This window comes from Phyllostomus hastatus, unplaced genomic scaffold, assembly GCF_019186645.2.
Source record: "Phyllostomus hastatus isolate PE091 unplaced genomic scaffold, TTU_PhHast_1.1 phas_contig_196, whole genome shotgun sequence".
Classification (NCBI taxonomy): Eukaryota; Metazoa; Chordata; class Mammalia; order Chiroptera; family Phyllostomidae; genus Phyllostomus; species Phyllostomus hastatus.
The window spans coordinates 22,774,660-22,791,747 of NW_025333709.1; the positions used below are offsets into that span (position 1 = coordinate 22,774,660).

At 45.1% G+C, this 17,088-nt stretch overlaps 1 protein-coding gene across 6 annotated transcripts in view; it reads left to right on the forward strand.

Annotated features, from left to right (window-relative positions):
• Positions 1-17,088, forward strand: part of TBC1D1 (TBC1 domain family member 1) — a 207,024-nt gene that overhangs the window by 62,314 nt on the left and 127,622 nt on the right. The window contains exon 1 of one of the 6 annotated variants that reach the window (XM_045834196.1): positions 9,002-9,209. The exons of 4 other annotated variants lie outside the window; for them this stretch is intronic. In XM_045834196.1, coding sequence (XP_045690152.1) covers positions 9,180-9,209 — 30 coding nt within the window. In that variant the 5' untranslated portion in view covers positions 9,002-9,179. Of the gene's footprint in view, positions 1-9,001; positions 9,210-17,088 lie in introns of those variants that run through there. One more of the 6 variants, XM_045834198.1, reaches the window with a different exon arrangement.

Consider the following 17,088-nt stretch of genomic DNA (forward strand, 5'->3'; position numbering starts at 1 on the left):
AGAACTTGTTTTAGAAGTGGGAAATAATTCTTATTAAAAGTAAACTAAGCTCTCTTTTAATGAAGAAGGAAATTGTGATTTGTTATAGAAAGAAAAGGAAGTTTGGTCTGATTTGTACTCACTGATAGGTTTGTTCAGGAGGCAGGAGTTGATGTTTTTCAGTCTAATTTTTAAGGAGAAACATACTTTCCAGTTTAGAAAAGAGGTTATTTTTTGGTGAAATTTGCTATGCAAGTGGTGCTTTTTCTGTTTCCATTATAAATTATAATAAAAATGTCTGAGTTTAAGGTTGAGCATCTATATTTAGTTATAACACAGGGAGAGGATGTCAAAATCTTTGACTCTAAATTTTCAGTGTGTTTTCTTTTATGAGCTCATTGCCGCTGGGTTTTTCCATGAATTTGAAACATGTGTGTGCAGTACTTTGGAAAGAAGATTATTTGCTTAAACTTTATAGGATGAGCTAAAAATAGAAAAACACCGTTTCTATTTTTGGAATGTCTTTCCAGCTGAAAAGTGAACATGATCACTGTATATATTAAGCAAAAATATTGAAAAGGAAACATATTTCAATGGCAAAATATGTTAACTTAGCTTGTTTAGAAATGTCACAAGCATTTTAATGAAGAGATAAATTTGTGTCAAAAAGTAGATTTCTGTTTTAACAAGACTGCTGACTGCAGAGAGAAGAAAGGCATCCTGAAAGTGGTGTAAACTTTCATCTTTAGGAGTTTTGTTCCTGTCTGGTTCCCTCTGGAGTTACAAGTTCAACGGCTTTCTTTCTTGCACTGCAAAGTCAGTAGTTCCAGTGGGGTTGCAGCCAGCTTTTAATTTTGCAAGGGTTTTGGATAAATATAATGACGTGAAGGTGGCTGGAGCCCCGAAAAATGGTTTTATTAAGCCTGCTTGCTATTATTTTGACTTACAAGAAACTACAACTGGACACACATTTTCCCTTCCACCTTCTAAGTTCCTCAAGGCTGGGCTCAAAATCATAACAGAGAGATTAACAGGGGAGAATTAAAGTTTTAATACATGTGTAGGGAATTCACATAGGCCTGAAAATTCCAGAGATACTGAGCCAACAGTGAGGGCATATACATTGAGGGTATACATGACACTTCGGACAAAGGAGAAAATGGGGGGACGAATGGGGTATTAGATTTCAGAAATGAGAATGGACGATTCACAGGTAGTTGGGGAAGAGCAGGAAAGTCCTGGCTAGGCAAGCCCAAAACAGGGAGACACAGGGCTCTCCCGCTAACAGGCACCTGCCTGGTGCCCTCTGAGTTACCACACTTCATTCAGATCAGGCTAAGGTGAACATCCGAAGATCTCCTTCCTGGAGCAGGTTTCCCTGTCTGAATCTCTTGGACAGGAAAGTGTCGGGGGGGGAGGGTCAAAGGTTCTTTCTGAGTCTTTTGTTTCCTCATAAACAGCTTAGAAATCAATATCCCATAAAAGCAACTTCAGGGCGACAGAATTTGGGTTCCCTTTACAATCAAAACATAAAATTAGAGACCTCAGCCTAAACGTTGACACGGTTCTGTTAAAGCACAATGCTCTTTAGCGATCACCTGAGCTTACTGTCGACCTCCAAATAAGCCTTCACCTGGTTTGTTCGTTCACTCTCCCCCGTGCTTCCTTTCACTCGTTCACCAATTCCCTGAGCGCACTTGCCCTGAAGCCAGTCTTCAGAGTGCTCAGTTTCGTCACTCAGAGACTCCGTGTTTGAAGTTAGTGTGATCTAAAATGTGAGCCCATGTGTGTGCTTGAGAGAGAGAGAGAGAGATGTGGACCGGGAGGAAGGCACAGGACGGTGGGGAAGTGAGGGAGGGGAGCAGTGAGCAAGTGGGGGGCGTGAGTGGACAGAATCCATGGCTTGGGCAGGGAGGGATTTCTGAACCGTCTGAAAGTGTGCGGGGCTAGTATGCTCTCGAACCCCCAGTCTCTGCCCAGCTACAATGAGAGGGACCTGCCAGAGAACCTTGGGGTACTCACCATGTGGCTTATAAAGTGACAAATGGAGCGCAGTCATGCTGCCAGACACAGCGACTCATGAAAAGGGGGAGGAGATACCGAGAGACATCTGGGGGGCCCACTGAGGCTGGCATCAGTTTTGGCTAACACGCTGTCTCCTCTTGGACCTCACCTGTATGTCCTGTCTATAAACCCGGGCAAGACCTTGAGACCTCCAGCCCATCGCTTCTGTATTATTTCTACATTAATGTACCATACTGCATTGGTCAGGGTTCTCTAGAGAAACAGAGAAAATTATTTAGGTATATTCAAAGTCCATTTATGTCTTAGCATGTATTACTTTTTATGACCAACTAATACTCCATTGTGCGGGTATACTGTATTTTGTTCATCCATATGAGGGAGAGAGTGAGGGAGTGCAGAGATCTACTATTGGAATTGGCTCGTGTGGTACGGAGGCTGAGAAGTCCCAAGGTCTGCCATCTAAAGGATGGAGAACTCGGGAAGCTAAAGGTGTAACTCAGCATGAGTCCGAGGGCCTGAGGACTGGGGAGCCGATGGTGCAAGTCCTGGTATAGGTCCTAAGGTGTGCTAATGTTCAAGGGCAGGAGAAGACGAATGTCTCAGCTCAAGCAGAGGGCAAATTTGCCCTTCCGCCTTTTTGTTCTATTCAGGCCAAAGACTGGATGATGTCCACCCAGCGTTGGTGAGGGCAATCTTTACTGATTCAAATGCTAACCTCCATCCAGAGGCACCCTCACAGTTACACCCTGAAATAATGTTTACCAGCTATCTGAGCATGCCTTGTCCAGTCCAGTGGACACATAACATTAACCATCACACGTACCCCTTATTAACCAACAGCAATCAGGGCTGTTACTACTATTATCACTACAGCTAACGTTTGCTGAGCACCTACTATATTCAAGGACTTAGGCTGACTATTTTATATGCATCTCATTGAATCCTGAAACTAGCCCTTTGAAGTGTGGGTTCCATTATTGTAAATCCTCAGGAAATTAATCAACCTGAAGTCATTCAACTATCATCACATAGAGGGATTTAAAAATTAAGATATCATTCACATACCATGAAATTTGGATTTTTAGTATATTCACATCACCACTATCTAATTCCAAAATAATTTCATCTCCCCAAAGAGAAACTCATTAGCCATCACTCCTAATTAATCCCTCCCCACCAGTCCCTGGAAATTATGAATCTACTTCCTGTCTCTATGGGTTGCTTATTCTGGATATTTCTCATAAGTGAAGCCATACAATGTATAGTTTTTTGAGTCTGGCTTCTTTCACTTAGCATAATGTTTTCAAAGCCCATTCATGTCTTAGCATGCATTACTTTTTATGACCAACTAATATCCCATTGTGTGGGTACACTACATTTTGTTCATTCATTCTTCAACTGCTGGACATTTAGGTTGTGTCCACTTTTTAGCCATCACGAATAATACTATCGTGAATAGTCACATACAGGTTTTCTCATGGACATGTGTTTTCAATGCACCCAGAGGGATTTTTTTTCATGATTTTTCTGGACTTGATAGTATTCTCAGCAAGCATTTTTTCTGGAAACAAATTTTTATGCTGGTGGGAGATGACCGAGGAGCGTCCCTCTATGCCTTTGTCCAGCTGGGGTCCTTCCCCCAGGGAAGCCCACTCTGCAGCGCCGTCTGCAGAAGTCCCGAAGTCTCCCAGCCAGGAAGCTGGTTCTTCCTCTGCGGCCCCATCTTACCTTGTTTCCCTGGGAAGTCCATGCAGTTCCTGCTGGATCCTCCTGCTAGGTCTTCCCTGCTGGACTCTCCAGCTACCCTTTCTGCGCCTTGAGGTCAAGCTTCAGGTCTGACCACTTCTGCTATTCCTTGTAAGGACAGGTGTTGCTTTATATAATAGGTGCTAATGGATGTTCGTGAATTGAATAAACTTCTGATCAGCTGCTGCGATATTATGATTTATAATAAGAAAAATATATTTGATTTTCCCCCCTTCCTGGCAGAGAGCTTCTAAACTCCTTGGGTTTTCCCATGAAGAGAATGAGAAAGGTGTCTTTTGTTATGTTAATGGGGCGATTTTTTTGGTTAAACCCCTGGGTCAGCAAAGGTTGGAGGTTGGTTGCTAGGGGAACCAACCACGTGATTAAAGGGTTGAAGTTTCTACTCCTGCTCCCTAGCCTCTGCGGAGTGGGGAGAGGCTAGAGATCGAGTTCAGTCGCCTATTGCCAATGATCTAATTAATTATGTTTATATAATGGAACCTCCATAAAAACTCAAATGATGGGGTTCAGGGAGCTTCCTGGTCGGTGAACACGTGTAGACGCAGGAAGAGCGCTGCTCCCGGAGGGCGTGGACGCGCTGTGCACTCTCCCCGTACGTTGCCCTGTTCATCTCTGCTGTCTGGCTCTTTCTGAGTTACAGCCTTTTGTGATAAACCACTAAACTCGGAAGTAAAATGTTCCCCTGACTTCTGTTAGCCATTCTACAAATTAATGGAACCCAAGAAGGGGGTTGTGAGAACCTGTGATCTGTAGCTAGTCAGTCAGATGCACAGGTGACAACCTGGACTTTGGTTGGCATCTGAAGTGGGGGAAGAGGACAGTGCTGTAGGATTGAGTCTTTAACCTGTGGGATCTGACAATATCTCCAGGTGGATAGTGTCAGAATTGAGTTGAACTGTAGGAACTCTAGGTTGGTGTCAGAGTAGTGCTTGGTGAAAGAAAACACACACTGTAATCAGTGTCAATTGTAGTTGCCAAGTGGTTCTGATTCATCTGAAGTTGAGTTTCCTTTTGTTAGTATTTCAATGGCTTTTTCTTAAACCAGGTCTTGCAGGGAAGTGGCGGGGACGGGTTGGTAGGGTGAGGTCATGCTTTCGCATCTTCCCCCGATTTGAGTGGGAGAGCAGCCTGTCTGAAAATCCCTCCCACCTCAGAAGGTTTTGCTGTCCTGGCCTGTTGCTCCTCCTCAAAGGAGGAGATGGGCAGCAGAGTAGGGCAGGGGTGTTAGGGTTGTTTTTGAGGGGGTGTTAGGGTCAGGCTTAGTAGGGGAGCAATTCTTCGAGTTTTTGCCTGTCTCCTCTTTCTCAAGTCCTTCCTTAATATCTCAGGAAAGCTGAGTGGGTGAGAGATTAGATCATACTTTCAAAGTTGCTTGGAAAGGCAGTAGTCCGGGATTTATATATATATTATTTTATTTTAAGTATATATATCTCTCTATATATAGATATATATATTGATATATATATATTTAGATAAGGGATATATATATATAGATATATATATATTTTTAGATAAGGGATCTAGAACTATGGAAGTGGTTGTCAGTCCTAGCCAACAAACAGAATCACCTTAGGGGAAAAATACACACACACACACTCCTGGGAGCTTAAGTAAACCTGGACGTCAACACTAATATTAACCTCTCTGACTGAATTCATTTGTCTGACACAATTTGCTTGCCTGGGTGGAGTTTTAATAATTGAACATACCTTCTCCAAGATGCCATGGTTCATTCATTCCTTATTGTCTCACACATGGCTCTCTTCACACATCTATATGACCTGCCTGCCCTCTGAGGTCTCTGAGAATTCCACTCTGCCCAAGCAGCCAAATCAGCAGCCTTCCTTCCCCACCTGCTCCCCTTGACACCACTGGTAACTCTGATAGATAATCAGGTCTCGGAACTATCAGCATCTTTGAGCAGTGACAATTCTGTCTGTAGAGGTTCTCAGTTCCAGTTGAAAGAGAATCACAGGAAGCTGTTAAAAATCACTGATGCCTGATCTACATACAGTTCTTCTCTGGGCGAATATAGTCTCAGGGAAGGATACATTTTTCAGGTGGGAGGGAGTGTGGTGATTTAAGGAAACTTGAGTGTGGAATCAGTTAAATTGGAGTTAACAGTTTCCCTTTAATGAAATTTCAGATTGTAACAGAATTTCTTTGTGCAATATGACTGACAAGCTACATGTTGGCAGTGAATTAAAATAAGATCTTTCATGTGTATTTCTTAAAATATTTGGTGTTAGAGCTCTACACCTTACTGTCTACCAAGTCAACTCTGTGGAAAGGTCCTTGGGTTCCCGTGAATCGAGTGATTCTGTCCAGTGCTGGGCCAGGGAGACCTGGAGCAGAGGGAGGCCTCTGTGAGTCTGAAAGAGATGTAAGCTTTAGGCAAGTTCAGGCCAAGATCTGCAAGAGCCTCCACCGTGATGTGTATGTATGGAGGCTTGGATTTGGATCAAACAAATGAAGTTTTGATGTCCCTATTTCTCCTGTACCCTATCCCATTGTAATTGCACCACATCCAGGATTTGGTCTGACTTCAAATTTTTTTTTTCCATAAGAAGTACAATTTTTATTCTCTTAAATTTAGTGTAATTTTTTTTTGCCATTCCACCTCCTGCCCAAGTGGCAGGAAATTTATCTCAATCACTTAGAGGCAATGCAGGTTTCTTTCGTCAATTTCCGGCTTCCCTTATTTGCTCCTCATTGTTGCTTCTAAGTCTTGGGCATTCTCATAGAGCTCAATCCCGGCGGCATTGGAGTGATGGGGGACGATGATGTTAAGTCATCAGCCTAACTTGCCCCGCCTGGTGCTCAGCTGCCCATCCACTCCCATCAAGATTATGTTGTTGCCTAGGCACTCTCGAGATTTCTCTGCAGTTCACACCATTCCAAGGATACAGGACAATTTTAACCGCTTTCTTAGGGGGCTGTTTGTCAGTGCTGTATTATGGTTAGACTGAGGTCAACGAATCTCCTGTACTAGTGCATTCTCAAACTTTCCATGTACATACAGCTACCTGGAGACATGGTGAAACAAAGGCCCTGACTCAGCAGGTATGGATTAGGGCAGGGGCTGCATTCTAGCAAATCATCAAGTGACACTGAGGCTGCGGGTCCATGGACCGCACTTTAAGGAGCAAGGCTGGAAAGTCAGAAGGGCTCTGACTTTAATGGAGCTCTCAGCCTGCATCTCTTCCACTTGCTTGGGAAAGTGATGTGGTCACAGAGAAAGATTTGGTTAGATGGCTACAAATGCACTCCCGTTTTCTGCCTCTTAATTTCTTCAGGGAACATCTCTGCTTAAAAGAATAAAAGAAAAGCACTTCCCTAAAATGCTTCTAGGGCGGGTTTCAATTACCCAGGTTTGCTCTTTTGGAATGATACCTCTCTTGACTTCCACCCTGCCTTTATCACTTATCTTCTCATGCATCCCCAGGGAAGGAGAACAAAACAGATGATGCCCCCTACATCTCCCATGATCCTCCTCTTGGTACTCAGGCCTTGAGTGTGGACTAGACTTACTTCCCTACTTTTAGCGAATAGAGTACAGCAGAAGTCTTGGGGTTAATGTCTGAGATTAGTTTATACCAGCAATTATGAACCAGTGTGCTGCAAGAATTCTTTTTTTTTTTAAGATTTTATTTATTTATTTTTAGGGAGGGAAGGAAGGGGGGAGACAGAGAGAGAGAGAGAGAGAGAGAGAGAGACATCAATGTGCGGTTGCTGGGGGTCATGGCCTGCAACCCAGGAATGTACCCTAGCTGGGAATCGAAACTGCAAGAATTCTTAAAACATGCAACACCTCACTATTTAGTCAGGGGCACTGACATTTCTCCCTTAGATTGTCAAATAAAAAAATGACAACAGCCAACGCGATAGCCATCCCGTGTGAATGAATCAAAATTATACCGATTCTTTGGTCAGATCAGCAAAAAATATATTTGTTGGTGGGCTGCAGAATTTTAGCAGTAAGTTTGTGTGTGCCATGGGATGAAAAGGGTTGAAAATCGCTGGTTTAGACAATGGCTGACTTCCTTTCTGGACACGTGCTCTTACTCAAATCACTGGTGCTGGGCTGCAAGCTGCCATTCTGAGAGCCACCCTATGGAGAGGCCCACCATGGTGCAGCAAGAAATCGATGCCCTGAGACCAACAGTCTGCAAGGAAGGAATCCTGAAAACAACTAGATGAGTGATCTGGAAAGGGGATCCTTCAGCCCTGGTCCAGTTTTGGGATGGACTACAATCCTAGCTAACAGCAATCTCAAGAGAGGCCTTGAGCCAGAGGCATTCAGCTAAGATGCTTCTGGGTTTCTCACCTATAGAAACTATTGATTTAAGTTTCTCAGATTGGGGGTAATCTGTTACTCAGCAATGCCAGGCATTTGGAGAACCCAAATGGGGATCCCATTAAAATGTCTGACTAACCTAGCATGAAGTTAATGCACAATTATTATGACAAAAGGAAAGAGAAGCAACATTCTTGGTCTAGGGTGTCTATTTGGAACTCTGGCTCAGAGTAACACATGCCTTCACATGTCAGTTACTGGACCTTTGGCCTTTTTTATTTTTATTTTGTTCAACGTGGAACTCTCAGGTGTCTGAGTTTGAACCTCAATTTAACCTTTGTAGCTATAAACCGACTACACTTGTACTTATCTTGCTGTGGAAGAGAACCGGCGAAATCAACATTTCTCACTTTGCTAAACCCTCCGCCGGATTGGCAGGAGCAGAAGGTGCCTTTCCTCTGCTCCTTTTCTAGTCTCAATAGCCGAGTTGTCTGACTCGGAGAAAACCACCTTCGATTACACAAAGGTTATTAGGGGCCAGGGAAACACTAGTCCTTTTGTTACCAGCAATCTCCAGAGTTTAGGGATGTGGGTAGCCCCTAGAAAGTTGGGCGGGCTTTTGTGTTCTTTCCAACTATGGGGCTTTGATCAAACCTCAGAGACAGGAATTTCTAGTTTTCCGAAAGTTGTGTGAAACGGACCCCGGAGGCTTAGAAAGCCGCGTCCCTAGTCTGGTCTTCAGGGTTTGGACTCCTCCCCACCGAGCTGCGCCGCGCCGGGCAGCCGGAGCAGGGAGATCCCGGGGCCTCCCAACTTCCCGCCGCGCGCCGGGCGTGGGTGTGGGCGGGGCGAGGGCGGGGCGGCCCGCGCTCCCTCCCCTCCCCTCTCCCGCGCTGTCCCCACCCACTTCCCTTTTAGAGTCAGGCTGTCGGGCGGACGCGACCTCTCCGGGCTGTGACGCGCGGGGAGGAGCTCGCCGCCGCCTCGCCGGGCTAGTAGCCATGCCCACGCCCCGCCGCTCCGGGAGCCCGCTCCGGGCTACCTGCTGTTCCACGGGCCGGCGACGGGAGTGAACGGGAGCGGCGGGCGAGGAGCCGCCGCTCAGCCCGGGATGTCACCATTGTTCAGCTGGGTGGCCAAGGTAGGCGGCGTCGGGCGGGCGTCTGTTACCGCCGCGGACCGCCCTGGGAGCCGGTGTCCCGGCGGGCGCGGTTCTAGGAGCATTTGTAACTGTTGGGGATCTGGAGCGCGGGGAGCGCGGGCGGCGGGGGTGGTTCGACTTTGAGCCCTGGCCGCCTGCGGCAGGGGGCGCCCCGCAGCCCCGGGACCGCGGTGGGAGAGTGGCCAGTGCGCCCTGGGTCGTTGTCCTAGTGGTTCTCATTCATTCGTAGCCATCCCCCTCGGAGCAAACGGGCAAGTAGTGTCACGCCCATTTCACAGGTGGAGAGAGTGAGGCTGACCCGGGGACCCGGGGATTCGCGCCTGGCGATCAGCTTCTCTGGCCCCTCAGCTCCCAACGAGCGGTGGATTCAGTGCTTGGTGTTTTATCGGCTCGGACCTGTGTGTCATCCTCCTTGATGCACGTTTGTAATAGGTGGTCTGGAATGGTACACTGAGGACGTCTAAAATGCTGATGAACTTAGTGCACTTAGAAAGTGTCTGTCTTTTGTTTTTAACTCCCTGGCTTCAAAGGCAGGTTTTGAAATCTGAATTTGAAATGTAAGTTATTTGCTCTCTATTTCCTTAAAGTTTTATTTTCAGAACATTAGCGCCTTCAGAATAACCGAGCGTGACAAATCCAGGCCAGTGTCAACTATTGCAAAAAGGAAGGGATTGGAGTAGATTTGCAGAGTTCCCACTAGCTTGAAAACACAATAATAGAATAATACCTCACCCCCTGGGTATTTGTGCGTTTTGAATGATGCATCCCTCACAGCCTCTAGGGCCAGCGGGGCAGTAGGGCATTTTTCTCGCTCCCTACGGACCCCCTTCCTTTGCTAGCACCTTGGCAGTGCTCGCTCCTGGGGTATGGCATGGTGAGTAATAAGCTCACATTGAGAGAACCCGTTAGCCATTTTGTGACCCTTCACGGATACTAATTAGGTGGTTGTTAGAGCTCTAGTTATGATGCAGTGCTTTTGGAGTGTTGTTTTAAAGTACATTTTTATGAATACCTGTTTATGAGACATCTAAGCCTTTGCCTATCATTTAAGAGACAATAAAATGGAGACACAGAGACCAAATGAAATTAGTTGTTAGACAGGTGCCATGTCCTATTCCTCCCTAGAACTTTCCCTAGAACTGAATCCTCCCTAGAACCTTCACTTCCTGAAACACAGCTGCTGGTAAAATGAACTGACGAAAAAGTTCCAAATTGTCATTTCTTGCTGAAGAAAAACTGATAATACCCAGATTTTCTGGCTTGAAGTGATAGCTAATTGGCTTTTATAAATAATGCTAAATTTTTAAAATGGTGTTACGCAGTTTGAAAAGTAATTCAGGGTGTGTGGTCTGGTCATATGTTACTTAACCCATTCTAGGTTGAGGATTTGACTGTAGTTAAGGCCAAAATGAGGGGAAAAAAACCCAAATAGGAACTTATATTTTTTAATTACAAAATCAATAAGAAGTTAACCTAAAAAAAACCCCAACATTGCCAGTACTGTTTTATAGTTTTATTTACTTTTCCAAAATGTATTTAATAAAGTGCTTCCCATAGGGATGTGAGATGGACTTTTGGCCTGCGGTGGTGACAGTGAAAACACCGGACCAAAGCCTTACTTAAAAAAAAAAAAAGGACTTTTCACAAGGATAGTCAGCCTACTAGCAATGCTTCTGAAAAGTTTATGTAAATGAACTCTATGTTAATAATTTGATCTAAATTCCGAATCATGTTATTCCAAAATTATTTAAACTGCAGAACAACAACAACAAACTACAATGCTTTGGGAGCAAATTTGTCAGTTGTCAGCATAATTTTTTAAAGTATTGTCATTTTACTTCTTCTAGTTGGTGTGCTATTATGAATTGCATCCTGAAATTGATTTTCATAGACAATATGTTATTCTCTGAGAGCTTTTAGAATATGAAAGTTCATTTCTGGGGGTTATAGATTATCAGAATGACTTTCTATGGAACTTATTTGTTTTTCAGTTGAGACAAGTCATTCACACACTTTGCATTATAGGCTAGGGAATGTTTTAAAGGCCGAAGTGAGAGGCACAGATAATGCACACAATGCATAATCCCAAAGTGCATTTATATTTGATTTTAGAATGACCCTTCAAGAACACACAAATGCAAATGAGCACACACCTCACACGAACATGTAATTTTCTTTTCAATTTTGACCCGTGCAAACTGCAGCTCAACAGCTGGTGGGGAAGGAGAAAGGGGAGTGGGTATAGCTTGAAGCAGATGGGTACCTGAACACGAATTTGTTTTTCTTGGGTGATGCATTAATTTCGTATGACTGTTTACAGTGAGCAGTTTTATGGTGTAAAAGTAAAGCCAAAACAGGGAAGAATTTTATTTCAAAGAGATTATCTGTTAAAAAATTATAATACGTACTTTTTTGTTTGTTTTATATCTGGTTCCAGGACCTGAAACATTAAAGCAGGTGTGCATTGTACCGTAAGTGGGGCCAGGTTATATAGAGGTGTGATTTTTTTTATTAGTCTCTCATTGAGAACACTTGAGTTTTACGCAGACTAGAACAACAAACCTCTCAAGCATTGTGACTTTCATACCAAACCCAGAGACATCCCCAACAGCCCGGCAGTTCTGAGTATTTCTGTGCCTCCGTGTATCAGTTGGTGAGGACTGACTGCAGTGGAACCGCCAGGCAAGTTTCTGAAGTTACTTGGGTTTGCACCTGCTCGTGAAGGTAACGGGTAAGAGTATTGCTAGCATCTCACGTTAGTGGACTATAAGTATATGTGCTTGTTTATCAGGTAAAATGGAAAATGGGACCTAAATATAGTCAAATTTGCTGTGCTCTCAAATCCAAGTGCCCGTTCATATAACTTACACCTTGTATTAATTTATTTTCCAGTGCTCATGTATTTATTCAGTAGGTGTTTGTTGGGTGTCTTCTGTGCACCAGACACTGTTCATGCCCTGGAGGAATTTAGTTTATTTTGCCAAATAGATTTAACCTTTGAAAAGTGCACACTGAGGCTTCATAAGCCAAATAGTTAAAAATGCATTGGGGAAGGAATGAGTCTTCTGTGAAACAAGTAATCGATTGGCAGACTAGTTGGTATTTTACGTAATACCAGGTTTCTCATGTTTTGGCTTTGCGTAAAACAGAGGTTTATAGCCGTTATTCATTTACTGAGTTATTCAATAAAATGTTTTTGATGCAGATATTTTTTGAGCAGGTACTGTTTGAGGAACTGGAATTAAGCAGTGAACAAGGTAGACCAGGTGCATGTTTTTATGGAGCTCGAACTGTAGACAGGTGCGGCAGCTAATAGACGGGAGAAGCAGGCAAATAGATGAGCCAGGTGATTTCAGGTGGTGGTAAGTGCTAGGAAGAAAAGTCAACAAGGTGGTTTGGTAGAGTGACTGGAGCCTGGGCCGGTAAAGAGGTGACATTTCATCAGTGGTAAGAGGGCACTAGACATGTTCCAGGTGGAGGGAACCGCAGGGACCAGGGCCTGGAGGTGGCACCAGCAGCAGGAAGAAGGCAGGTGTGACAGGTGCAGTGGGAGGAGGGGGGTCGACCCTGAGTCTGGAGGGGTTGTCTGGGCCAGGATGTTGAAGGCTCTGTAGGCACAGTATGGGTTTGGGTTTGCTTTGAAGAGCCGTGGAAGCCATTAGAAGGTGTGAAAGAGCAGAGCGCCATCAGCTCAGCCCATGTACACGGTGTGTGCAAGCCGAGGGGCCACTCAGGCTGCTGTGGTTCGTGCAGGAGGTGAGAGTGGTGGCTTGGACTTGGGTAGGAAGGGGGGAGCGCCAGTGGATACATGGCGGTTCTTTGTCTTCTGAAATGGTGTGACCCAGTGTGGTTCTTTGCTGTCTCGTTTGTCTGAGGCTGGTGCCAATGACCGGGTAACTAATTGCTGCTTCTACGTTAAGTACAAGTGCAGCGTTTCCTTTGTTCGGCTGCGGCTAACCGTGGCTTTCAGACGCAGCTGTGCCCGTACTCTGGGCGTGTTTATTGACTTTGGAAATTTTTTGCAGACTGGATCAGTCCACCTTGGGTGCCTTAGATGAGTTGAACTTGCCTTTCTGTTTACACAGAACACAGCAGCCTTCCTGTAAGGTGTGGATCTGACTGGCTAGTGTTCAGGCAGCAAACCTGCCGTCTTGCCTAAAGTCAGTCCGATGTTGGTGTGTCCTAGCTTAATGTGATGGGTTATTTAAAAATAGATCTTACAAGGTTTTTTTCTCTCCTGTAGACTTCTACGACTTTTAATTAGTGGATATTTGAGTTTAATAAAGAGGAAAAACTTATTGTCATAGTCCAATCATCCCTTGAATTTGAAAAATTTGCTGACTCTGCTAAGCAAAGCTGGTGTAGCCCTGAACCAGATTTTGGCAGAGAACCCGTGGGGGCGTTTTTGTCTGGCGGTGGCAGTAGCTTCTCTGGGCTTCGGGAACTCTGGTTGCTCAGAGTGACAGTAATTTGGGCCAGGCAGGTTTTACTAAGGGAGAATGGAGAAAAGCAGGGATAGAAACCCCACCTCATCCATGAGCACAGAGCACATCTTCTAAAGAGAAAAAAAGCAAATGATAATTTGTTTCCCACATTCCCTAAACTGCTCTGAGCCTATAGGAGCTTCTGCCCTGATCTTCCATGTGTATTAAGCCCTTCTCGTTTTGCACCCCTCCCCTGAAACATTTCTGATATTCACTCATTCATTCGATGAATGGTACTAAGCAGGGTAGAAAATAACCCCCAGGGCGTTTTCTTTGTCCCTTGGGAGTTTCTCTGCCAGGGGACGTTAGACCACTAGCCAGCTGGCCGGTGGCAGGGGACGGGAGGGGGTGGCTGCACCCCTGCCTGAAGGTGGCCAAAGAGGAGGCGGCAGAGGGCGGCAGGCCGTTGGAATAACGTATGCACAGAAAGGCCTGGAAACACACTGGAGAATCTGCTCTAGGGAGTAGCAGAGGGTGAGACTGGCCAGGTGAGCAGGGGCCAGGATGCACATGGCAACAGATCCCTTCAGAGGAGCTGGCATTTTACCCCGGGGCAGTGGGGACCCCTGTGGGGACTAAAGCCTGTTTTTGCCCACATTCTTGTCACATCGTCCGTTCTGTGTGAGGCCTTGAGTTAGTGATCTCCTCTCCTAGCCTGCAGAGGCTATGAAAATAGGAGTGGTGTTGTGTTATATGCCAGCGCATACTAACCACCTGGGGACCGTGTTCACATGCAGTTCTGCTTTAGAAGGTCTGGGATGGAATGCCAGATCCTGCATTTGCAACAAGCACCCTGGTGTTGCTGCTGCTGCTGCTGGTCTGGGGACCACACTTTGAGGACCAAGGGTCACGGTGTAGTATTTTTGGTTACATCTACCTTTAGACATAGGAGTTGCTCGTATTTTTTTTTTGAACAGATGCCATAATTTCCAGTTAGTCCCTTGTATCTTCTGAAAGGATAACAGCAGAAATTAATGAAATAAAACTTTAGAAACTTAATATCACAACAACCTTGAAATTGGGTGTCTGGAGAACAGGAGTAGAAAAAAAATTTACTCGCGCACCCCCCCCCCCCTTTATTTTTAGAGAGAGAGCAGAAGGTTCAGAGACTTCCCACAGATCCTCTGTTCCCACACGTGCCTAGCCTCCCCCATCCTCAGCATCCCCAGCCGGGGAGGCCCATTTGCTACAACTGATAAATCTGCGTTGACCTACTATCATCGTCACCCGAAGTCTTTAGTTTCCGCTAACTATGGCTCATTCTTGGTGTTGTGTATTCTGTGTGTGTGGACAAATGTGTAATGGCATGAATCTGTGGTATCACACCCAGTAGTTTCAGTGTCCTCAGAATCCTCCATGCTCTGCCTCTTCTTTGTTCCCCCTCATCCCCTGGCAACCGCTAATCTCTGTAGTGGTGCCTTTTCCAGAACGTCATGTGGTTGGAACCATAAGGTCTATGCCCTTTTCAGATGGGCTGCTTTCACTTGGTAATGCACCCTTAAGGTTCTGCTGTGTCTTTTCATGGCTTGATTGCTCACTGTTTAGTGCTGAACAATAAATATTCCATTGTCCGATTGACTGAGTTTATCTGTTCATCTATAGGAGCACATCTTAGTTGCTTCCAAGTTTTGACAATTGTGAATAAAGCTGCTATAAACATCTGAGTGCAGATTTTTGTGTGGACAAGAGTTTTTACCTCCTTTGGGTGAATATCAAGGAGCACAGTTTCTGGATCATATGGAAGACTAGTTTAGTTTTGCATGAAGCTGCCAAACTGTCTTCCAAAGTGGCTGTGACATTTTGCTCCCCACCAGCAGTGAGGGAGAGTTCCTGTCGCTCCAGGTCCTCACCAGCATTCGGGCCGGTCAGGGCTCCGGATTGTGGCCATTCTCACAGCTGTGCAGTGCTGTCTCACTGTCGCTTTAGTCGGCGGTTCCCTAGTGGCACGTGGTGTGGAGCCCCCCCTCTTTTGATTGCTAACGTACAGTGGGTAAAAATAATAAATTAGTCCTTTATACATTGTATTTCTGACTCTAAACCCTCCTTCTTCCGTTATTTCTATTAGTTCTGATTTTACTATTTGCAATGTGCAGAACCACCAGTCCATTGCATTATTAGATTTATAAGACAGACAAAATGGAAGAACTTTTTTAGTGTTTATGTACTTTGTTACTTTTTCTGCAAATTATTTTTATTTCTGTCATGTATTATAATGGGATTAAAGTCACAGGTGTTGTTCTCTTGCTTTAGTTGAGCTTTGCTAAGTTAACTTTGCTAAGCCTGCTTTCTTGTCCACAAAGTCAATTTAGTATATTCTTTATGTTTTTTAAAATATAGATCCTATCTTAAAATTGAATAATGTCAAAATGTGCTTAGGAGATTTTGAAGAACACGGCTGAGCTTGTGGTCTAAGCCACGGCTCTGGTGCGTGTGTGGCACTGGGCGCTGTGGCTCCAGAGATGAGTAGGACTCAGGCCCCGCCTCCAGCAGCTCGTATGTAGTCTCGGAGGCAGAGGAGCGCCCGTGAAGACAGTTTAATGTGATGATACGAATGCGTGCACAGGGAGTCCCTCGGCTGGGGCTTCCGGGCAGACCTTCGAAGGAGATGAGGTCCGAACCAAGCCCTCGAAGGAAAGACAATTGAGTTGATGTGGTAGGTTATATGGCTCGTGGAAAAGAACAGGAAATATTAGTGTTAGTTTTCCAGCATGTTTTAGCATTATTCAGGGTTGCATTCCAACTCTGTTTGCCTTGTTTTTGAGACCAGTGATTTTTAACCTTGGGGAAGGCACATCAGGTTAAATAAACTACTCAGATGCAGGGAGATTCAGAGTTAAGAAGGGCCCTTGCTTTCACTCCAGCACACCCTGGGCTGTGTATACACTTATCAGTAGCTGTGGCCAGCCTGGTTGTGGTCTTTCTGCTGTAACCAGAATGTAATCTTGAGTGTAATTCTACCGGCTCTTTTCTACATGAGGAAACTGAGACCCAGAGCACCGAAGTCATTTAATTTGAACAGTGTCACACAGCTGGTTTGTGGCAGAACTTAAGCCCAAGTTCTTGGACCCTTGCATATCTTTTTCCTGTCGCCCCACATCCTCACCAGCATTCGGCCTTGTCAGGGCTCCAGATCGTGGCCGTTCTAATAGGCATGCAGTGCCATCCCATTGTCGCTTTAGTTGGCGGCTCCTTGGTGACACATGTTAACGTTGCCCCGCTCATTTGTTTGTGCTTTGTCTTTAAAGTATTTTACTAAAATCAAAAGTCTGTATATCTATCAAACACTAGCTTGCATTTCGGAATACTTGATTTAATCTTCCGAGCGTATACATGTGAGCTGCAGAGTGCGTCGGGGTGCCTGCGAGGAAGAGGGC